This window comes from Moschus berezovskii, chromosome 27, assembly GCF_049115385.1.
Source record: "Moschus berezovskii isolate FMDL1 chromosome 27, NW_MosBer_1.0, whole genome shotgun sequence".
In the NCBI taxonomy this organism is placed as follows: domain Eukaryota; kingdom Metazoa; phylum Chordata; class Mammalia; order Artiodactyla; family Moschidae; genus Moschus; species Moschus berezovskii.
In genome coordinates, this window is record NC_142486.1 from 32497578 (window position 1) to 32513950 (window position 16373).

Genomic DNA, 16373 nt, shown 5'->3' on the forward strand with positions numbered 1-16373 from the left:
GAAACAGTTAACCATGGTCACTTCTGGGGCCAAGCAGTCTTATTTTTCATTTTATCATGTCCTGTTTGGGTTTTAAGAAGTCATATGCTTATAGCATATACTACATGAATCCCATGAACAGAGGAACCTGGCAGGTCACAGTCCATAGGGTTGCAAAGAGCTGGATGCGACTGAAGCGACTTAGCACCTATAGCATATACTATATTTCTAAAATGAATGACTCAAATCAAAGGACGAAATGTGAGGTGAAGGGAAACAGGGACCCTGGTTTGGGTCAGGTTCTATCCACTGCATTTGATTCTTAACTGGGTAACTGCTTTTGAAAACATTTTGCAACATTTGCAGTTGAGGTCTGAAGCCCTAAGCATGGAGGGGTGAAGTTGCAGGGAACAGCTTGGCCAGTTTTCTGAAGTTCTATAACCAAGGACAAGGTTCTCCTGTGAGAGGTCAGGGTGCAGACATATCAGAACAGGAAGGGGGAGCCCACTGGCCCTTGTGGAGAAGCGATACTTTCAGCTCTACTGGGAGACTCCGAATTTTCTATTCATGCTTCTCTTTTGGATAGGTGGGGAGGAAAGTTAGAGCTTTACTTCGGTGAAAGTGGGAAGAGAAGCTCCCAGAAAAAAGACAGTGGCAGCCACCCCGTGGGCAGCAGGACCTTCTTCTGAATTCTCACTTCTTTAGGGGCTTAAACAGGAACCACACACACCAACTCTTTCTAGTCATCCTACATGGAAAAGGAAATGACTCTTCCACAACCTCGTTACTAATACTCTAAGTATTTCCAAGAAACTTCCAAGAAAGTTTTAGTCTTAATTCTGAGAAGCTCTTCGACATCCTCAAACAAATCTCTGGAAAACCAAACCCCGGTGATGGAACATCAAAGGGAAAGCCAAGATTTCTTTCTGGGGCTTGTGTTTGATCTTGCACTGAACTTTGATAAGTTCTAAGAAGCTGGGTTTCTGAGAGGGGAAGGGATGCTTACAAATGCTCAAGATACAGAAGGTCCTGGAATCAACCCTCTCCCACCCCCTGGAGGGGACAGGAGACGACGCGGGGGGCGCGGGGGGCTGGCTTACCTGGTACCCTGTCCACGGAGGCGAACACAGAGCGCTGCACGGTGGGGTCGCTGCTGCCCCGGCGGCACTGGTCGTAGAAGCGGAACGGCAGGTGCTGGGCGGAAGATGAGCCGAGTCCAAACCCCAGGACCTCAGTCGTCGGCTGGATCGGAAGGTCCAGGAGGGCTATGTTCAAACAAACCCGTGGTTCAAGCTCAGCACGTACGATGGGAATGCAGGTGATGAGACTTTGGGTGGCTGTAGTTGGTGTGGCTGTGGCCCAGCCAGGCACATCCCCTGGGCGATTCTAGGCAGGCAGCCAGTAGCCTCCTCACGCTGGGGAGACCAGCGTGACACCGAGGTCTCGACTGAAGCTCAAAACACAAGGGGCGCCTTGCGTGGGGTTCAGAGAGGAAGGCCAGGCCCATCTTCACCTCAGATTCTTGGTTTCCATACACAAAAAACCATACCAAGGCTTAGCGTTGGGTACGGTTTCAGACCCTGAACCAAATTGGGCCAGTTCTGCCACGAAATTCACAAATCTATGCGTGCAGGGAAGAGTGTGTGAGAGAGAACACACTCGCACCTGTGCTTGTGTATTTGTCACTGTGTGTGTGTATCTGTCGCTGTCTTCCCTTCCACACGCAAATCTCACGATACAGCAAAATTTGGAGGGGCCTTTTAGAATTTATTTAAGAAATACCCAACGCGTGGGACTTTCCAGGAGGTACAGTGATTAAGACTCCACACTTCCAACGCAGGGGACCACAGGATTGATCCCTGATCAGGAAACTAAGATCCCAGATGCCACATGGCATGGCCAAAAAAAAAAAGAAATACCCAAGGCGTTAGTTCTAACAGCCTACTTCATAGCATAATTCTCCATTTTCAAATGAAATATTTAGCCTTCATGCCAACTGTGAGAGATTGCTTTACATTAAAAAAAAGAAACCACTCTGGAAATAAATCTTTAGAGAAAAGGACTGAAGGATTTAAGTCACTTTGCACATTACAAAATGCTTCTGTAATGATTTTGGAGGCCAAGTTTCAGCTAAGTGAGAAATAAGATGCGGACTATGTGTGATGCAGGCCTGTGCCGATCGACGGAGCACGTGCAGGAAATAACTGAACACATCATGCCCAGAAACCCCGCCCTCTAAGTGTTTATTTTCAGAAGACCCCTCAAGAACACTCCCCTTCTTCCCCAGTGGACTGCTCGGTGCTTGAGCTGAAAGGCCCTGGTTTCTTGAGAAAGGCTGGTGGTGATTTCAGAAGTTGATAGAATGCCTTTTCCCTGAGGAGGATGCTGTGCTTTCTGCCCTGAGGAAGGGAAGGCTCTCACATCGGCACCTTCACTTCTAAGAAAGCTGGGGCCGTCCTGACACTGGATGGCACAGGACCTCCTCACTGATTCACCACATCCCTGTGCCATGTGAAATGACGCTTGCGAATCCAGTGTTGGGTCCCAGCCCCCTCATCAGGCAGGGATGCCTCTCGTGAGAGCCGGGAACAGAGAGGAGGAGAGGATGGGCTTTAGTGCAGGAAGTCCTGCCTTTGGGTTCTGCCGACCAACTGCCCGTGTGGCTTTGGGCAAGTCACCAAGCCTCAGTTTACTCATCTATAAAATGGGTAAACAGGCCCTACTCATCTCCAGGGTGGTTTCAAGGGTCAGAGGTGGTAGACGAGAATCGAGGTACTTTGCAAATATAAGTTAGAGGACGCTGTGTGCTGGAGGGGAGCAACACTGTCCACACGGACGGCCGCACCTCTTTGAGCAGCCTCAGACATTCTAGAAACCAAAAGCTTAGGATCCTCCATCCTCTCACCAAAACACAACTGACTCCTGCCCCGCGGGTGTCCTCTCCTAGAGGAGTCATCAGAGCGCTCGAGGTCAACGTGAGACCCACACTGATGGCTCAGAGGACACCCGGCGAGGGGTGCCGAACTCACCCGCTATCCTCTGCATCTTCATGCGTCTTGCCTGGATGCGGCCCTTGGCCAGGCGCTGCTTGGCGATGATGCAGCGGATGTGGTCCGAGAAGATGAAGGTGGCTTGCAGGATGGGGAAGGGCTTGGAGTGGGGGCTGGACGCAGGCTTGTGGATGGTGATATTCAGGGCGCGGCTGTCGTCCTCCACGCCGGTCACCTGCATGTCCTGGGGCAGGGAGGGGGCCAAAGAAAGGATGCCTGTTAGGTTCTGTTAGGGAGGTCGTCCTGTTAGGAAGGTCGCTGCTTGGAGGCTGCGGACCCACGTCTCCTCTAGAACAAGGGCCCTCAGACTGAAGTTTGCTTTTGCTCTGAAGGAGACCATCAGTTCCCCAAGTGTAAGAGTGCTGAGGACGGGCACAGACCAGACTGGGCCTGGTGGGAAACAACGGGGTGGGAAGCACAGCCAGTTCAAGTGGCTGATGCTGGCTGTGGTGGCTGGTCTTGTCCCCAGAAAGGCTTGAGTCAACTGGTGAATGTGCAGGACACCAGCGGCCTGTGGGATCACAGTGCTTGACCAGGGATTGAACCTGCACCCCCTTGCATTGGAAGGCAGATTCTTAACCACTGGACCACCCGGGAAGTCCCAAACCCTAACAATTCTTGCTTCTGAGAAACCAGAGATAACAAAACCCAGGTCCTAGTTCTTTCTGGCATAATTTCACCTACTAACAATTTCTTTCCTGCTTAAGAAAGTGAAAGTTGCTCAGCTGCGTCCAACTCTTTGGGGCCCCACAGATTATACAGTCCATGGAATTCTCCAGGCCAGAATACTGGAGTGGGTAGCCTTTCCCTTCTCCAGGGGATCTTCCCAACCCAGTAATCGAACTCAGGTCTCCCGCATTGCAGGCGGATTCTTTACCATATGAGCCACAAACGAAGCCCAAGAATACTGAAGTGGGTAGTCTATCCCTTCCCCAGCAGATCTTCCTGACCCAGGAATTGAACCAGGGTCTCCTGCATTGAAGGCAGATTCTTTACCAACTGAGCTACCAGGGAGGCCCTCTCTCTTAAGAAGAGGGCATCATAAGCTCCTGTACGTGTCTGACGAATTCCTGATCCCTAAAGGGAAAAGCTAACTTTGAGAAAGAGACATTTGAAGGAAGTTGCCCTTGAAAGGTAGAGAAGGACTCACGTAGACCACGTATTCGGACAAATGCGATCCAAAGCCTCAGAATGGATTCTGTGCAAAGAATCTGCTTCCCCCAGAGGTTTGAGATAAAAAGCAGAGGACAGGAGACAGGCACGAAAGTCAAAGGCTAGAGGAGGGGTGGAAATGTTGAAAAGGCTCATGAAACAAGACAGAGACTGTTCATAGGCATTCCATCTGGCACGGAACGTTGCAGTGGGGATTAGATGAGATATTACGCTTTTAAAACGGAGAGAGAGGCTGGCGTGTGGTAACAGCCTGACAAATAGGCGCTCCTGGAAGACGACCAAAAGAGAAGGTTTATGTGGCTTTCATTGTCTGATGGACGACATGTATTAATCCTTTGAGGGAGAAAAACACTTTCCTGACACTAAATTCTAAAGGAAATTGACTGTAAGCCTAGATAAATAAGAAGAAGCACTAAGTTATTTCATGGACAGTCTCCGACGTGGAAGTCTTTTTTTAAATGCAAGCTTCTTCAGATAGTTGCTGCGCACATCAACCTTCTGTAAAAGACATTTTTAAATGGAAAGGGCTTGAAAAAGAGGAGACTGGGAAATGGTTGCAACAGCGTCTTCAAACCCATGGGTGGTCCTCTCGGGGAGGGGGGGTCACACTGGAGATGGATGTGGGTTGGCCCTGGCAGGGCCTTGCCAGCAACCAGGATTGCCCAACAAGGAAACAGGCCCAGCACAGGGCAAGTAAGCCCCAGGGGGTCTGGTGGGGGCGTGGGGTTGGAAGGCTGTTTTCAACTCACCTGGCTCTATGCTTCCTTCGACCAACCAGCTGGCATTAGTCACCCATCATTAGACAAACACTAAGAAAACCCAAGCCCCAGCTTGGCATTTGGCAATTTAAGAGCCCAGGCTTGATGGAGAGACGGAGGACACGGGAACTTCCATAAATCACCAGTGGCAACAATCATTCTAGAGAGGAAATGGGCCCAGCCCAACTTCTTGGTATCTGCCCTAGGGAAACCCTGGCCCGAGTGTCAGGACAATTTTGTTCACAGCAGCACCGTATGTGAAGGTCGAAAGCTGGGAACAACCACAGGGCACTGACTACCTCCGCCTTGGGATGTGGGCAGGCAGCAGTTACAAGAATACCAGAAAGTCTCCACAGACTGACACAGTCAGGTCTCCAAAAAAAAGCAAAGTTTAGAATACATGCAACGTGACACAATAAAAAATACACACAGACACACCCTCTTCCGAGTATCTGTGTAACATTTTTAGAAACAGTACATGCATGCTAAGTTGCGTCAGTCATGTCCGACTCTTTTGCGACCCTCTGGACTGTAGCCTGCCAGGCTCCTCTGTCCATGGGATTCTCCAGGCAGGAATACTGGAGTGGGTTGCCATTTCCTACTCCAGGGGATCTTCCCGACCCAGGGATCGAACCTGTGTCTCCTGCGTTGGCAGGCAGATTCTTTACCACTGGGCCACCTGGGAAGGACAGTACACGTAGTTCCATTCATATGTGCAGTTGGCAAAGCACCATATCTGATAACAGAGGAGGGGCGTCAGAAGTAAGTTTTGGTTAAAGAAAACTTGGCCCTTATCTGTGAGGTTTTCTAACTGCTGTCAGGGGTAATCTGTTCACACAGCCCTTATGTCATTAGTTTCGTTCCGTTCCGTCGCTCAGTCGTGTCCGACTCTATGTGACCCCGTGGACTGTAGCCTACCAGGCTTCTCCGTCCATGGGATTCTCCAGGCAAGAATACTGGAGTGGGTTACCGTTTCCTTCTCCAGGGGATCTTCCCGACCCAGGGATCGAACCTGGGTCTCCCACATTGGAGGCAGACGCTTTAACCTCTGAGCCACCAGGGAACATTAGTACTTGACTGTAAAGATGACACTTTGGTGGGTGTTTGCACAGCCAGTGGAGAAGAGCTTCTGGGCTTCTCACCCATCGTACCTGCAGAAGGCCTGCGAACTTGACCACTCCCCAGCCCAGCCTGGACACGTCGGGCTCCACCAAACTCATCTGGTAAATATCGACAGCCAGGAAGCGCTGGAGCATGCCGCCGTCCTTGGTGACCACCGTGCACGCGATCAGGTCGCTGTTGTCTGGGAGAAGGGGGACAGAGAGCGGGGTGAGGCGCAGTCCGCCGCGTGGTCTGAGCGACACATGTGGGCTGGTGTGTGTTCCGACGGGCAGCGCAGCTCGGCGCCAGACCCCAGCCTGGCAGACACACACACTGGGTTCCGAGTCCCTCCTCTGAGTCATGCTGGGCAACCTTCTATACCTCTCTGGGCTTCAGATTCCTCATCCTAAAAATGGGGATCAGGCCCAACCCACTCAAAGCACTGTTTGTGAGGACCAGCTCGTTTAAAATACATAAAGCACCGGTACAGTCACAACGAACGAGTTCCGTGCTGACGGTGCATTCGTAAGTTCAACGGAGTTAGCCTAGGCAGCCGACTAACAGGGTTGGCTACATAGTGTTGTACTGTAATAGGTTTATAATACTTTTCACATAAACAATACATAAAAAACAAACACAAAAGATTAAGAAGACATTTGTAATCTTACAGTACAGCACCTTAAAAAATACAGTTGTATCAGATACATCACCGCTGCTTTTACACTGGCTTCTGGACATGCTGGGCTCAACATAAAGCCACTCTACTACTGCACTCTGTACAGTCCTGTACAGGAAAGTACACAAAAGCACAGCCACGTGTAGAGGATGTGCTAGAATGTCAGTGTAGCCAGAGACGTGAACCAACTCACACGATGGGACATACGAACGCATGTTTGCATCTCTCAAAGTTGGCAACTTGAAGGTTCCTGTGTAGGGGACTTACTATACAATACTGGCTGTGAATTAGGCACTGCAACTGTAGCTAAAAAAACACCCAACAAACCCAGAATCCCAGTAACACTTCAGTGCTTCCCTGCAGGCGCTGGCGGTTTACACCTGTGACTGTGTTTGCCCAGCTTAAGTGAAGACAGGAAAGGAAGAGCCCCCCGCTTGGTTACAGAATCACCAAGACTTCAGCTTGGTGTCTGACAACTTAGAGCCTAGCTCTACATGAGACAGTGTGTGATTTGGGGCAAGGCACTTGGTCCTTCTAAACCACGGTTTCCCATCTGTAAAATGGGAATAATGTCCCCGATCTGGAGATGTTTGATACCTTAAAATGAGAACAGGTAGGGAAAGCATTTAGCAGGGTTTCCTCAGCTTATGCTTGGTCCCTTCTCTTGCTGCTGCTGCTGCTGCTAAGTCACTTCAGTCGTGTTCGACTCTGTGTGACCCCATAGACGGCAGCCCACCAGGCTCCCCCGTCCCAGGGATTCTCCAGGCAAGAACACTGGAGTGGGCTGCCATTTCCTTCTCCAATGCATGAAAGTGAAAAGTGAAAGTGAAGTCACTAAGTCGTGTCCGACTCCTAGCGACCCCATGGACTGCAGCCCACCAGGCTCCTCTGTCCATGGGATCTTCCAGGCAAGAGTACTGGAGTGGGTTGCCATTGCCTTCTCCGGGTCCCTTCTCTTAGCTGGAAGTTATTCCCAGATTTGATGTCTAATTTAGTGCCTGTCCTTGATGGCTTTGAACTCACCAGAGTAACATAGGGCCTTTAAATCTACTGTCTATTTCGAGTTCCCTCCAGTGAAATCCTCTGTAATATATTTTAAAAGAAATAGCTGAACCAGGAAACAACCTAAATACCCCCAAAGCGGGGAACCACGTGAGTATGATTTTTTTCCCATCATATGGAAAATTACATACCCATTTAAAAGTTATGTTTAACCAAAGTGTGAACTGTGGTTACTTAGGCGGAGGGAAGTGAGAACTGGGGGTGGGTGGGACTGTGTGTGTGTATGTGCGCGCGCGTGTGTGTGTGTGTGTGTGTATGTGGTATCAACAGGAGAACTTTAATTTTTGCCCTCTGTATCACTGATTTGCTTGAAATTATTTTAAAATGAGAAGGTATCCAACATACACTTTTGAAATACACATTAAAGACTCAAGTGAAAAATCCTATTTACCAATAATTGCAAAGGCACTGGGAAAGATATTACATGTTTAAATGAACAAGATGACAAAAACTTTGTAACTGTGATTTTGGTATGTTAAAAGATAGTATCCCTACAAAGAAATACAAGCTTGGAGAAATATACTAAAACATTAAAAGACATCTCTGATTAGAAGAACGGTGGGTGAATTTTTTTTGTTCCTTAAACAGCTTTATCGGAGAAGGCAATGGCAAGCCACTCCAGTACTCTTGCCTGGAAAATCCCATGGATGGAGGAGCCTGGTAGGCTGCAGTCCATGGGGTCGCTATGGGTCGGACACGACTAAGCGACTTCACTTTCACTTTTCACTTTCACACATTGGAGAAGGAAATGGCAACCCACTCCAGTGTTCTTGCCTGGAAAATCCCAGGGATGGGGGAGCTTGGTGGGCTTCCATCTATGGGGTCACACAGAGTCGGACACGACTGAAGTGACTTAGCAGCAAACAGCTTTATGGAGGGATAATTTATATACCATAAAACTCACCCGTTTTAAGTGTACAGTTCTAGTTTTGGTAAATTTAGAGCTGTGCCCTGTGACACTCTGGCGGTAGAACAGTGTCAGTACCCCAATATGTTCTGTAAGCTAACACTCGGCTTCACTTTATTGGTGGTGGGCGGTGAGGGGAAAGTAACACAGATAGTAACAATCCTGGCCCCAAACACAGGAATTTGCCAAGGTTTTGCCTCCCCTCATTTTTGCTCTTCATTTAGACCTAAGGAATGACGGGCACACTTCTCCTCTGCCCTCATGTCCTCCCCTCGCTCCTCCGCCTCCCTGCCCTCACCTCCCACACTACCTCTGCCTAATGCTCTGAGCACACAGTCTGAGATCCTGGCTTCCTGGGATGTCTTCCGGTCCAGCAGCTGTGACAGGCCTTGTGACTCTGTCGTTTCTCCCCAGCATGTGACCACCTGGCATGGCCAGAAACTCCACGGCCAACACTAGCACCAGACAGGCTCAACTCTCTGGGTTGCATGTCTCATTCTCGAGGGCAAGGAGCTTCCTCCCTTTCCCAGGAGTCTAGCCAAGTATTTAACAAGAGTTCTAAAAATGACTTTATCCAGAATTTCTAGTTCCATGCAGAAGATAGCTAGTCTTCTGTATCCTCAGAAGTGGAACTCCTCACACTCTTTCCTGCAAACATTTTCTTTGCAGTGCATGGAGTTTGGATTCCCAGGTGGCGCAGTGGTAAAGAACCCGCCTGACAATGCAGGACGCACAACAGAGCCGGGTTCAATTCCTGGGTTGGAAAGATCCCCTGGAGGAGGAAATATCAACCCACTTCAGCACTCTTGCCTGAAAAAAAAACCCATGCTACAGTCCATGGGGTGGCAAAGAACTAGACACGACTGAGCGTACACACACACACACACACACACACTACACACACACACACACACACACACGCTGAGTTTACTTTCTTAACTCAATACTTACATCACATTCCCCAACTAGCATCTTTTACTTTTTATACAGAGAAAACTAAGCTCTTAAAGGATGCTTTCTCTTTCCTCTTTCCCTTTCTCTTTCTTTCCTCTCCCCTTCCCCCTAAACAAGACAACCTGCTCTTCCTTCCCCACATTCACAAAAGAGGTTCATCTGCGGGTGAGCCTGGAAAGCAGGCATAGCTAAGGTCTTGGTGTCAGCGGGTGTGTCGGCAGACAACCCCCTCATAAAGCCCAGGGGCCTTTAGGGGCTTCAGGGGGGAAGGAAAGACCTACCACCTCTGCCACAAAGAACTCAAAAGGAAGGACAAAACCCCAAAGCGGAACAACTTTCAGATATGCAGTTGAGACATCAAAGCCCCGTGAGAGATTTCGTAAGAAAACTAAAAGGCAACCGTCACCGGAGAGACAGGGAGGCTCTGAGAGGGAGGGAGCCCCTGGTTTTTCAGAAGCTGTGGGGGCAGTTAAGGAGAAATGAAGCGGCTTCCGCGGATTGAGCAGAAGGGCACCTGGGCATCCTTTGGGGGAGATCTAGGGCGTCTGGTCGGGGTGACCTCTGTGGGCCTCCGGGGTGGCATCTCAGGAGACGCTTGGAGCACCTTGCCTCTCCCCTGGGCTGCTCCACACCCGGCTGCGGGCATGCCCATCAGAGAAGGACTCCGAAGAGAGCTGTGGGAGGGAGCTCCACCCTGCCCTCGCTCTGGGTCCTTCGTCTGCTGCCTGCAAGCGGGCCCCTGCGGATTTCACTCTGAGCCGGGGGGAGTGGTGCCAGGTACTGAGATGCTGGGAGGGAGGGGTACCTCGTAGGGAGGACACCAGCAGCAGGCAGCTCTGTCGGGGGGCGTGGCAGCCTTCCGAACCTCCCTGCCTACCTCTCAGGGCTGGCTTGCCGTCAGCGGATGCCAGTGCAGGTGACGGGCCATCCCCACACTGCGTGTGTGCACGTGTGTTCAGTCGTGTCCGACTCTTTTGTGAGCCCACCAGGCTCGTATGTTCATGGGATTTCCCAGGCATGAATACTGGAGTGGGGTGTCATTTCCTTCTCCAGGGGATCTTCCTAACCCGGGGATCGAACCCGTGTCTCTTGCGTTGGCAGGCAGGTTCTTTACATCTCTCAGCCAACCTAGTCTCCAGCACCCTCCCACCAATTTCATTCCAAAGGGGTAGCGAGCGCCAAGGACTCTATTTCTTTAAAGCTACAGGCATTTATCAGAAAACACAGATCATCCATGTGACCTTAGGAGCAGGAAAGGATTCCTCTAAAAATGAAGAATCAGTACATACAAATAAGATTACGACTGATAAACTGACTTCCTCAGAATTAAAATTTAGCTCATAGATAATGAACAACTTTATATTGTTCCCCAGACTGGGGGAAATATTTTCAACATATCTCTTTAAGAGGCAAAAGATGAATAAAGCCGAAAATATGAAGAACTCCATAGGCCATTCACGGACAAGCGAATGAACACACACACACACACGCACACACATACACACGGACAAGAGAATGAACACACACACACACACACGGACAAGAGAATGAACACATACACACACACACACACACACTAGCCTTCCTGCTAAACCACGGACAAGAGAATGAACACACACACACACACACACACACACACACTAGCCTTCCTGCTAAACCACGGACAAGAGAATGAACACACACACACACACACACACATACACACACTAGCCTTCCTGCTAAACCATGGATAAGAGAATGAACACACACAAACACACACACACACACACACACACACACTAGCCTTCCTGCTAAACCACGGACAAGAGAATGAACACACACACACACACACACGCCTTCCTGCTAAACCAGGAAACAAATGAAAACAGGATCCCACCTACTGGCAAAAATAAAAATGTTAAGATAACATCAGGTATTGGTGAGGCCGTAGAAAAACTGGTATTCTCAAATACTGCTGGTAGAATAAATTAACATAGCCTTTTGGAAGGGCAAATCAGCATTATTTATTAAAGCTGAAAGTTTCATACTCTATGACCCGGCAATGGGTACATTCCCAGGAAGACGCCCACGTGGGCTGAGAGACAGGAATAAGGATGTTGGCAGTGAGATTTGGGTCTGTAATGACCTAGATGTCCAGTGAGAAAGGAAAGCTTATTTAAAAAAAAAAAATGGCAAGGACAAGGAATGAATGAGATCTCTGGATGTTTCAACAAGGTTCAGTCTCAAAAACTGAGTGGAAAAAGTTGCACCATGACACAGGCTGTGTGACACAATCTGTGTAAAGTCAAACCACACAAGACGATCCTGTGTATTTTCTACGAATTCAAGCGTGTGTATGTAAAAGAAAAATTTAAGAAAATGCCTGGCAGGGTGCAGAGTGATTACCTCTTTGGAGGGGAGGTGGTGGGACTGAGGGTAAGAGTCAAGGCTGTTTTAGTTCATACGGAGTGTTCTGATTTTTTCAAAGAGGTAAGTTGTTTGTGCAGGCTTCCCTGGTGGCTCAGTGGTAAAAAAAAAAAAAAAAAAAAAAATCTGTCTGCCAAGGCAGGAGATGTGGGTTCAATCCCTGAGTCGGGAAGATTCCCTGGAGAAGGAAATAGCAACCACTCAGTATTTCTGCCTGGGAAATCCCACGGACAGAGGAGCCTGGAGGGATGCAGTCCAAGGGGTCACAAAAGAGTCAGACACGACTTAGCGTGACTAAATAACAATAACATCATGTAAGTGAGGGGAAAAGTGGCTCTCTTTCCACACTCCTACATAGAGGGCCTCAGGTCCTCCTGGGGCCCAGCAGGGTTGGGAAGCAGCCCGGGGCCCAGCTGTTGGCTATCGGCATGCTGCCTCCCTGCCACCCCTGACTCCCGATCCCTAAGTGTGGTGACAGCCACTGAACTCTGGGGGACAGCAAGAAACTGACAGGGCCTCTTGGTGCGCAGGCGTGCACGTTTCCAAACTGGGCGGACGAGTGAGCTGAAGAAGCTCCGGTGTCCAGTTCAACAAACATGTGGGTGTTAGATCCTGCATTAGGGAACCAGACCGTGAAGAATGGGGCTTGGCGCTGCCTCAAGGGCTTGGGGGGCCGTCAGGGAGGCTAGGGCTCTCGACCACAAACCATCATGCAGACCAAGTCTCCATCTGGGGAGGGATAGAGCCCTGAGGCAGAGCGGGTGGGATGAGAGTTGTCTCCATCGCACCCCAGGGCCAAGAAGGAACCTCCCTCCAGGGACAAGTGACAAGTTCCTTCCACCCTGAGACCCCGCCTTTTGGTTCACTGATTTCTAAGAGAGTGGGGAGGGGAAGATTTGCATTTTATCTGAAAACATTAAGCGGGACTTCTCTGGCAGTCCTGTGTCTAAGACTCCGTGCTCCCGCTGCAGGGGGCATGGGTTTGATTCCTGGTTGGGGAACTAAGAGCTCGAATGCCTCACAGCGTGGCCACAATATGCATGCTCCCATTTTAAAAGCTGTGGAATTTTTTACAGTTGATGGTAAATCTCCCCAGTCCTCTTCCCCAGAGACCACCACTTGATTTCTTGTTACCGTCCACTATGAATTTCCAGGGCTTCCCTGGTAGCTCAGCCGGTAAAGAATCCGCCTGCAATGCAGGAGACCCAGGTTCGAGCCCTGGGTTGGGAAGATCCTCTGGAGAAGGAAATGGCAACCCACTCCAGCAGTTTTGCCTGGAGAATCTCATGGACAGAGCAGCCTGGCAGGCTACAGCATATGGACTGTACAAAGAGTTGGACATGAGCTAGCAACTAAACCACCACCATGGATTTCCAAGAGCACACGCAGCTACAGCCCCTCCCCCGCTGCCCAGTCCTCCACAGACGCTACACAGCCCCTTGTGCTTCTGCCCCTGACGCCCGGACCTTGGTGATGCGTCAGCGCCCACCCAGGGGTGCTCCTCACTGCTCTTCGGAGCTACACTCTCTCTCACTGCAGTGCACGCTCAGGTGCGTCCGGCTCTGTGACCCCACGGACTACAGCCCACCAGGCTCCTCTGTCCATTGGATTTCCCAGGCAAGAATACGGGAGTGGGTTGCCATTTCCTCCTCCAGGGGATGTGCCTGACCCAGGGATCAAACGCACGTCTCTTGCCTTGGCAAGCGGATTCTTTACCACGGAGCCACCAGGGAAGCCCCCTCCCACAGCAGACGTGACTCTACATGATTTACCAGCTCCCGGTTGATGGCCATTCAGGTTGTGTATTAGTTTTTGGTACAACAGACAAAGAAACAGCCTTACTCATGTACATGTGTGAGCGTAAACCTATAGCGGTAAAGTAGAACTTGTGCTGAATTTTTCTCTTGAAAGCCCTCATGCTTTACTAAAACAAACATATTTTAAAAGGAAACTTTGTGTCATGACCATGAATGGAAAACCAGAATTACAAACATATGAGGTGACTGTGAAAATAGATTTAAAAGAGCTTTAAATTAAACTAGAGCCAAAAGCCTGCTCTTTTGATAAAAAGGGTTATCAGCAGTTAGAGTAAGTTCTAAGACAAACTAGTACCAATCTCAGGCCTGCTCCTTATTGTGACAGAAAGGACCTGAGGGGTACCGAAATGTATTTTCATGTGGACTACACTTTCCAGAGATGGCCACAGCAATACTTGCCTGAGGGACTTCCCTGGCGGTCCAGGGGTCCAATGCAGGAGATGAGGGTTCAATCCCTGTGTTGGGGAACTAAGACCCCATGTGCCATGGGGTAACTAAGCCCGTTTGCCACAACTAGAGAAAACTTGCACACCAAAGTTTTTTAAAAGACCAAACATAAAACAAAAAAACCCTCCCCCCCCCCATGCTTTTCTTCCAGGTGACCTTGACCCTCCTCCCATCAGGTGGGGTGTCTCTGCCCTTTCTCCTGGGCAGCTGGGGCTGGGGGGGGGGTGGTCCTTTGTGATGATCTAGACCAACAGAGTACAGTGGAGGTGATACTGCATGATTCCTGAGGCCAGGTCACAAAAACACTCTTGGAATGTGTCCACCACGCTGTGAGGAAGCCCAAGCTGTCATGGAGACACAACCGAGACACGCCAAGGCCCTGGGCCCCCTGTCCCCGGTCCCCAGCTCACCCTCTAGTCTCCAGAGGGTGCCATGTGGAGCAGAGACACGCTCTTCCTCCTGAGTTCTGGGCAAATTATAGATCTTTGAGCAAAATGAATGATCAAAAACAAACAAACAAACAAACAACAGTTGTAGCTGTTTAAAAAGTCACTATATTTTAGGGTGGTTTGTTACTCAGCACTAGAGAATTGCAACTGTGACTTATTGTAATTTAGTGCTGCATCCAGGCACATTTAAAATTCTAACATTCTTCCAGCACCACCAAGGGGCTGCATACCACATCATGGAAGACCAGCCTGGAAAAACAGCCCAGGGTTGATGATCTGGGACACACAGAAGGTCCTGCAGTGTTTAGCGAAATAAAGAGGAAAGGAATGAAGCCATTTTCCAACAGAATTTTAAGATGCTGAGAACGAAGAGGAAGAGAGGGAAAGTCATGAAAGAGCCACCTTGCCAGGAAGTGCAGTATGAGGGCAACTCATCTGGGTGAAAAAAACTTGGGTTGTGGAGCCATAGCAACCTGGGTTGAAATCCCAGCTCTGCCACTGAAAGCTGTGTGATCCTGGACAAGCCACCTCCCTCTCTGCACCTCAGGTTACTTATAAGCCTGGCAGGACCACCGGGGGATCTGAGAGAGGCCTGGGGCCAGGCCCAGGTGGTCTCCGTCAGCAGTGGCTGTTGCCTGGAAGCACCCTGACTTTTTGGAGACCTGACTCACCGGTCAGGACCCTCTTGCCTGAGGTAGAGTGACACTTGCTGGAGGCAGGCTCTAGACTAAGTAAGCCACGCTCTTCAGAGGGAGAAGATGAACCATGGATTTTGGTTGCTTCTCAGAACTCTTGTGGGGTGATGGGCCCACACACCCAGTTACTATCGAGCACATCTGCCCACCTTAGCTCACTGCTGCACCCCAAGGCCTGCCAGCCCCCAGGGGGCCTGCGGCCTGCTCCCTAGTCTGGATGGAAGCCCCAAGAAGGCAGGGCCTGACCTGTCCCACTCCCTGCTGAATCCCCAGGAGAGGGGCTGGGCAGTGGCCGGCACAGAAGTACTTGTCCCCTGGACAGAAGGATGCTAGAGTCTTCTGGTCCTCCCATACTGAAGGCTGTCCTTTCAGCCCCTGGACTGAAGCCTTCCTCCAGGGCTCCCTCTGACAGGCTATAGCTCATTACCGAGCAATAAACGGGGCTGATTGACTCTTGCTGTATTTAAATGATCCCTTCATAAAAACATACGGATGCCAATACTGTAATTTAATTCTTGGCTTGGTGGCTCAGAATACATTTAGAACTGAGGTCTTTATCCTTATGGTGGGATTTCCAGGCCAGCCTGAATTCCAGCGCTTTGAAATCCAATACCCTAGGCTTTAGGGCCAATTCTGGGAGCACCACCACAGCTGGAGTTTAGATTACCAACTCTGTAAACACTATCAAGTCTTCCAGGCACCTGCTGTGAGTCAGAGGTCAGGAAGGATTGAGAACAAGGTACAGATTCCTTGAGGAAGGCAGGCTCACCCCGGGATTCCAAGATAACATGCCCACAGGGGAGCGTTTGCCACTGATAGGAGACCAGGATTTCCTCTCTGAGCCAAAAAGCATCTGAGTCCTTTTGCAAGGAATGTGTGGTCCTGGCCTCTCAATGGAT

At 49.9% G+C, this 16373-nt stretch overlaps 1 protein-coding gene across 9 annotated transcripts in view; it reads right to left on the reverse strand.

The window, feature by feature from the left end:
• Nucleotides 1-16373, reverse strand: part of CLEC16A (C-type lectin domain containing 16A) — a 241052-nt gene that overhangs the window by 60125 nt on the left and 164554 nt on the right. For all 9 annotated transcript variants that reach the window (XM_088832968.1, XM_055409497.2, XM_055409495.2 and 6 more), the window contains 3 exons: nt 6112-6263; nt 3009-3213; nt 1080-1244 (listed from right to left, as the gene is read on the reverse strand). In XM_088832968.1, coding sequence (XP_088689094.1) covers nt 1080-1244; nt 3009-3213; nt 6112-6263 — 522 coding nt within the window. The remainder of the gene's footprint in view (nt 1-1079; nt 1245-3008; nt 3214-6111; nt 6264-16373) is intronic.